At 45.4% G+C, this 7,500-nt stretch overlaps 2 protein-coding genes across 2 annotated transcripts in view; one reads left to right on the top strand and one right to left on the bottom strand.

Moving 5' to 3' along the window:
* Positions 1-1,244: 1,244 nt before the first annotated feature.
* On the top strand, positions 1,245-1,630 carry Pmar_PMAR019093 (hypothetical protein; the record flags this gene model as incomplete). The annotated part of the gene is made up of 2 exons (XM_002780148.1): positions 1,245-1,491; positions 1,550-1,630. Coding segments are annotated over 2 exons (328 nt in total), but the record flags the coding sequence as incomplete, so codon positions are not given.
* Positions 1,631-4,031: 2,401 nt separating this feature from the next.
* Pmar_PMAR019092 (Urea transporter, putative) overlaps positions 4,032-7,500 on the bottom strand; it is a gene marked incomplete at its 5' end in the record, with an annotated part of 4,153 nt that continues 684 nt past the window's right edge. The window contains 14 exons of the mRNA XM_002780147.1: positions 4,032-4,762; positions 5,311-5,376; positions 5,428-5,564; positions 5,614-5,784; positions 5,837-5,929; positions 5,982-6,116; positions 6,163-6,314; positions 6,360-6,464; positions 6,515-6,570; positions 6,616-6,748; positions 6,797-6,940; positions 7,137-7,208; positions 7,257-7,320; positions 7,370-7,486. Of these exons, the coding sequence (XP_002780193.1) occupies positions 4,510-4,762; positions 5,311-5,376; positions 5,428-5,564; positions 5,614-5,784; positions 5,837-5,929; positions 5,982-6,116; positions 6,163-6,314; positions 6,360-6,464; positions 6,515-6,570; positions 6,616-6,748; positions 6,797-6,940; positions 7,137-7,208; positions 7,257-7,320; positions 7,370-7,486 (1,698 nt within the window). The 3' untranslated portion in view covers positions 4,032-4,509. The remainder of the gene's footprint in view (positions 4,763-5,310; positions 5,377-5,427; positions 5,565-5,613; positions 5,785-5,836; positions 5,930-5,981; positions 6,117-6,162; positions 6,315-6,359; positions 6,465-6,514; positions 6,571-6,615; positions 6,749-6,796; positions 6,941-7,136; positions 7,209-7,256; positions 7,321-7,369; positions 7,487-7,500) is intronic.

The raw sequence follows: 7,500 nt of genomic DNA, 5'->3' as shown, positions 1-7,500 counted from the left end.
TCGAAAGGAGTATAATAAAGAACGGCTCTCCCTTGCGATGCTCTTAGCGAGCTTTTGTCTTTGTATGGTTCATGGCTTCCCGAGTCACCCCTCCACGTATTTCGATGAGGTCCTGATGTTGAGAGGAGGGCTGACATCCGACCAATTCTGCAGAATAATATAATACAACCTAACCTATTAATGGCAAGAATCCAGGGAGAGACATGTGCATTGCATAACTCTCACCTTGCCACAGGATGGAATGAATTAATGAATACCACAGATCCGCCTTTAGTAACGTCTCGCCAAGGGTAGTACCCGTTGATGGCGCCCTCCACATGTTGGGAGTGTCAACGATAAGCTCAGGATGCAGAGGGAATAGTCTTCCATCACAATGAGAGACTTTACGTAACACTAACCCACGGAAAGCCCGACAACTTACCGCGGCCTTAACTCGCGAAATTCCAAAACTTTCATCACTACGCTCCGCCGAAGTCAATAAGCGCGCGCCGCAGTTCCCGTGAGTACGGTTCCTGGAGAGCTTATGTTTTTTCCTACTTTGGTTGGGGTTGCAATTAACGAACAACTTGTCAAGTTTCCCGTGAGTTCTTAAGGAATCGCTTAGTTCTTACTAAATATCATTCTTAAGGGCAGTCCCCTTACTCTTAAGGCTGAGGGACCAGTGAAACGGAGCTTTTCAAGCTTGTTTGGTTAGGTTTGTAACTTTAAGATTCGCCAATCTCAAGGGGTTAGTCAATAACCGTTAGTGAGAAATACTCTATGAGTACTACTCCGTGCCTAGGAGCCCGTTATGGTGACACGCATGCGCATAGCATGGGCATGCGTGCATAGGCGCTGGCGAAAAGGCGTGACACTGACGTGAGGAGCCCCGTAACGAGACATATTGCTGATTCAAGACCCTACGTGTAGATCGGAACTCGAACTTTCAATGTCTTCCATCTCCCTCTTCCCCTGCATGGACATTGACGAGCCTTCCAACATTGAAAACCCCCTAGAGGCCAACAATGTTGCAACACCCCTTCAAAGACAGGAGCCCATTGTAGCGTTGGCTGCTGCTATGTCGTCTTGTCCTCAGAGGAGTGAGTCCTATCCAGCTTATCAACATACGTTATTTCTATAATAGGGTCTCGCGGGCATGCTATTTGCGAGGTTGTTGGATGCCATAGACTATCGAGAAAAGGCGCCTCTCACGAGAAAGCCAGGTATAGTGTTCTACTCCTTCCTGGTTGATTTCTCTCTATTAGATTCTGCACTCGGCATGGTGGTGGTAGACCTTGTCGCTATCAAGGTTGCCATGTCGCTGCCCGAGGCCTCCTCGGATACTGCTATAAGCATCGTCATCTGGCCAACCCGCATATCATCTCAAAACCAACACGTGGTGGGCCGAAAGGCAGCAAAGGTCGTTCATCGAACGTCAAAAGCAGCACAGCTCGCCACAAGGCGCCCGCTTTCGAACCAACCATCTTCCTCCCCTTCGACTTGAATGCAACGGTGGACGGTAAGGACACTAAACGGCTGCAAGATTCGCGAGCACATATTTGCTTTTCAGGTCATCCGAGTGGATATACATGTAGCAGTTTCGGGTCATCATCCCGTTGTGAAACTGCTGTGGACAGCTCTCCCCTCACGAGTACGCCCTACTCGCTCGACATCTCTTATAATCCTGCTCCAGCTTCAAACTTCGAAGAGCTTTTCAGTTTACCTCCAGCGTCTTGGGTGCACGAGGTGCGTCAAAAGCTCTCAACAACTACTATTATGAAGTTCTAAATCGTCATTTGTTATAATTCCCGTTATAACTCTGTTGTACCATTCTTACTACCTCCCGTAAGAGGATTACTTACCCCTTAATAAGCTCCCTTACGGGTATCGTGACTCACGGCTTTGCTTCTGCTGCTGTGCTTTCGCTGGACATCTAATAATCATGCTACCGTATGCATGTGGACGCTAACAGTGTTACATGGAGTACTTCTTGTTCGTTATCATCTTTTCACATGGGCGATACCCACGCCATGTGGAGCACATCATCCGATACCATGTTTTCATCTCGTTATTGCCATCGCATATACTTATCATAACAACCGCACTTTTTCTGTAGGAGCTTCGTCTTCTGAGGTTCGCAGATTTTCTTTTTTGTTCGTGGACGGTTGATGTTTTTTGGGGGGATAACTCAATTTTCTGCTTTTAACGCTGATTCCTGCGGCCTTGAGTTTCCCGAGTCACTCACTGAGACAACCTCGATTTCGTGGGCAGATAACTGTGTTCATACCGTTCTTCCGTCAACTTGGCACGACAGAACACATTCCTCCCCTTTGTTGTTGAGAAATGTTCTTTCTCTGAGGATTCGATCGAATTAAGAGCGCCATCTCAATTTGACCTCAAAACGTCAGAGTGGGGTGTGAGCCGACCAAAATTTCCTGTGCATTCCTCTGGCAACCAAATCTGCTTCGATACGGCGTGTGAGTTTGAAGTCCAACGCCGCCAACACGGCTTAGTTAGACTCGCATCGCTAGCTCACAAGGGATCGGTTTTAGCCTGTTGAATTGTCTCGTTCACAACGTCAAGGAGTGCTGTCCACAGGGTGAGATAACCTCTGCCAAGATACTTCCTTTTCATGATGCGCTCCCACAACTGCGGGGACTGTGTACGAACACGAGGCACAAGCACTTGCCACAGTGTAACGACTACGAGCATCTTCTCCGAGACTTGAAAAGTCAATACCCTAGCATAGGTCATCCCTCACCCGAGACCATCATTCTCGATGGGAAGAGCATGTACTTCTAGTTTCCCCGTCTGTCGAGTTATTCGCATCGATGGTAGTCTTACTAAGCCGTGTTGTCGGCGTTGGACTTAGAATACACTTCGCAACCTCAGCTATGAGGCTGCACCTCTATTTTGAAGTATGGGAGTAGAAGCATGAGGAGGGTACATTCGAGTCACCCAACTGTTATCATTGATGACCATGGTCCGTCTTGTTATGTTTGGGATCAAGGATGGTTCAACTGAGAGTTAATTGCTGCGATGGTGATCGTGGAACGCACTGATGTATGCTTCACACTGCTCGCAGTGTTATGTGTCAGGCTGAAAAAGAAAATTTTCCCAAATCTGGTAACCGCGAATGTTGCTGGTAAAAGCTTTCCTGTCGAAACTCGATGGGAAATGCACACCTAAAGACATTTTTAGAGTACTTTTCAGCGATAACACATACGTTTCCCCTCTGCTGAGGCATTCCTTTAACACTCCCACTGCTAGCATGATGCATATAAAAGGAGGCGACTTTGGAACTCATTCCAGCCTGGTGGAATGTCAACGGATGATATTTGTCTCATGTGAAGTTGTAGGATACTATTTCCGATCACTGCGATCAACCCCACTGGCCACCACTAACCGAATTATATGTCACGATCACATCGACGTATACAAACACAACACCCAAGGCCTTCTTCACCTTGAACTGTGTATGCTTCCAATGTACAACGGCGTTTCACCCGTTTTACACGAAGTGGCGAAATACTCTATGAAAAACCCCGACTTTCGCGGTGATATGCAACATGTTTCCCACTAGTGTTTTTCATGTCACGGGTGAAACTCCAATGTATGCTTCCCTCAAGAAAACAGCTCCCCAAGGCTTTCATCATTACCCAAGATTACGCAAACCCAAATTTCTACACCGAATTCAAGGAAATGTTTCTGGCAACTGACTAACGCAACAAAGAGCTCATCAAGTGGCTCACACATCAGCATCGAGTATAACCAAGCTTACGGCGACGAAGTTGGACTTTCACTGACATACAAATTTCTGCAGCGAATTCGAGGTGTCCATTTGGCATACCACTCTCGATTCATATCATCATCACTCCGTGTATTCGCTCAGCAACACTCACTTGTGAATTCGACTCCATACAACCAACCTTTATTAGGGTACGCATTCACAGGTGCCGAGGCAGAACCTTTAGGTAAGCGATGCCTAGGAGTACCTCACTGTTAAAGCGCCCCCTCCCCCCACTAGAACCAACCAAACAGGGCAACATGACTGGATACATAATGTAGCTACTACTACTGCGTTACTGACTACCAGATAGATAGATAAAGTTAAGAAGACGATAAATTACAGTGAGAACCCTCGAGTTCTACAAAGATTGAGTTTAGCAGAACGGCCAGTGGCGAGGCCGACAGGAAAATAAAGTTCAGTAAAAAAATAAATATAATATAGGTGATAGTGGATTCACTCATTTCCTAGCAGTAAACCACCATCAGTGAGCGAACTCTCTTAGAGAATACTCAACAACAACAACAACAACAAGTACGATAATGATGATTACATCATCCCACAACTCACGTGGAAGAACGATGATGCACACAGTGTTTTCTAACATCCAGACTAGTGCAACTACAGCAGCAGCAGTACTAACAAGAAGAGGAGAAGGACGATTATAGCGGAGCGAATTACTCCGAGTGCTACCAACTACTATAAAACTACTGCCCAATACGGTTATATAAACTTCATCATCCTCATCGTCCTCCATCCTCATGCACCCTCTTGCACACTCTCGTCGTAGCCGCTATTTCCCGAGCTGCCACTCTCAATGACTTAGTCCCAACAGGTAAGTGCTCATCCATAGTCTTAGTAAATCTAGAGCCGTGAGTCCTGAGAGCAGTCTCCAACACAGCCTTCCTCCAGCCTGATTCCGGCCCGTCGTTGGCAGTTAACCCGACCTGACTTCCCATGTCGCCAGCACAGATCAACAGCTCCACGATATCCGATCTGAAAATGGGATATTTATAAATATATAAACAAGTACTGGCACTAATACATAATATAAATATGCATTCGCGTCGTTTCGAGCGTACACGGAAATTATTTTTCCCAACCAGAAACAGTTTCAACCACTTACAAATACGCGAAAATCTCGAAAAAAATGATATTTACATAGAAACATTTGATGCATAGTAAAAAATACTGATCCTAGCATGACCGTAGATTACGGAGAACGTAAACAACAAAATGAACGATTATACAAATTATATTTTATAAAACCATCTGAGAAAACAACATATCAAAAACTCTCGACACACACGAGAGTAATACGAGCAGAATATAAATATTCACACAAGTGTTGAAATATATGTCTGCTTTCCTCAACTGAGCTCAGGAGTTTACATACGAATTCGGGTAGAAATCTACCGAAAACCATCTCCCAAAGTTTCATCGGAATTTCAATATTGTCACCAACGCATGTAGTTGACCATGTGCACATTTTCTCACACACTTGTTAATTCTATCACATAAAATAAAGAGCCAGTTCCACTTACTCAGTAATGGGCGCATTCCCAGAAGCAACACGTCCTTCTTCAGCTAAGCGAAGAACCACACTCGGTCTACAAGCCAAGCACCCAGGTTCGAATCCCACAGCCGTCATTTCTTCCCACCTTCTCCTCACAGCTCCCTCCACATGAGCCTCCTTGCTGCCATTGTTGTTAGCTGTCGTATTAAGACTACTCGAGTTACTCTGAATACTAGTAGTAGTAGCAGAAAACTCCATACTTGGTGACGTCACCGTTAAACTCTGACGACGACAACAACACATTCGCCATACCACTCCCTCGACAACTCACATCCTCAGCTGTTGACGGCGCTTCCGGTTGCTGTTCATCCTTGACATACGACTGCCTCTCACCACCAGTAGTCAAGATCCTCATAAGAATTCCACACGCCTGATCAGCTCGGCTTTTAGCTCCCCACACGCGTTCTATATTTTTCCATAACCGAGCTGGCATCAATGGAACCTGAAAAATATCTTAGGTTCCTCTCAACAAGATTCAAAACAGGTCCACTTACCCTAGCCACCACATCCTCCTGGAACAGACCAAACATAAACGTTACCATCATTGTGAATGGCACCGAATACGATCCGCCTCCCCATGGGAGAACCTGATCACCACCGATGCACCCAGGTTCGATCCCCACGCCCTCCACTTCTTACAGCAAGATTAGTCGCCAACTGCGCGAGGATTCCGCACAATACACAACCAAAGGTCATCCACATGAAGCCAACCAAACTCGGCGCCACAAATTGGCCGCCCATTCCCGTCGCGTAAATGATCGGATTGAAACCAATCTGATCAACAACAACATCATCATTTAAATTCCCCAAATTTTATTACCACTCCAAGCCCAATTATCGAGTTGAAGGGCATCCCTAGGAGCACTCCAGTAACAACTCCTATAAGGGAACCCCATATAGTGAGAAAACACGACGAAGGGGAGCCAATAAATGCGCCCACCAACAGACAAAAACCAGACCACATGTTCAAACCTGGGGTAAAAAATATGCACAAAAAAGAGAAAAAAACGTCACTACTGAACATCATTTGGGAAATTCCCGTCATCCAGCTGCGGAAAAACCACTCAGCCGTGACTTGTCCATATTGCGGTGCCGACACTGGGTTAGCTGTATAAATAGTTTCTGATAAAAAAACCATAAATTTCACCAAATTCACATATACCATCACTTACGGAAGTTAGTGGTAAGAGTTGCGCATGCGATCCAGGTCCACATGGAAATGTTGTACCTGCGTGCAAGGAAATGACAACCATAATAATGATAAACTACCTACGGCCAGGAGCATGCGGGAATCCCAGTTTTGGCGGTCCATTTGGTATTCAACCACTGAGTAACAACAGCGCAGAAAACCGCCATAAAACTAAGTGGCAAAAAAAGTCGACAGCAACTTCGCATCACATCGTCAACTGAAAAGGAAAAAACTACTCCGAGTTCATCTACACCCCCATACGTACATGCTCTCGCTTGAGACGCCCTAGCATCGAAGCAGCCCATAGCCATGCCTAGAAGGGTACCATTCAAACCGTATATTCCGGAGCCCACCAGAGGCTTCAACTCAGGTGGTCCGAATAGTAGAGGAAAACCGGTTGTATAACAACCTGAAAAACAAAAATTCTGAGAAAAATTTCGGAAAACTATTGAGAATTTCTGCAAAAATTTGTATGTAAACTTTTATAGTGAGGAAACTCCTAAGCTCAGCTGAGGAAAGCGAATATATATTCCTTCAACACTGATCGGACCTAATCTGTATCCACCCAAGGAGAACCTAAGATACCTCCCTTCCTGTTAACTTACATCCAATAAATGCACATATACCAACACACCAGTTACCAACACAGGCACCCGCCAAGATACCAAGGCCCGTCCCTAAAAGATTCAAAGTAGGCCCAAAAACGGCCATTACGCCACTATTACATATGTTGTCGTTCCAAGTCAGCTGAGCCATGCCTCGGATGACCGCACTTATGAACCAAACAAACTAAAAGAAAAAATATTTTTTTCCAAGAGTAACTCCACCGCATTATTACCTCTTTCCAGAATCCCTTGAAACCTCTGCTTTCCTCCTTATTAGGAATAGCCGGTTTGATGGTTTCCGCTTCACAAAAGAATACTGATAGCCACTTAGAGGAATCAACATAGTCGACCTAAAAACAACAAA

The sequence above is a fragment of the Perkinsus marinus genome (assembly GCF_000006405.1).
Source record: "Perkinsus marinus ATCC 50983 genomic scaffold scf_1104296944428, whole genome shotgun sequence".
Taxonomy (NCBI): Eukaryota; Perkinsozoa; order Perkinsida; family Perkinsidae; genus Perkinsus; species Perkinsus marinus.
This window is presented reverse-complemented; position numbering and strand designations above follow the sequence as displayed.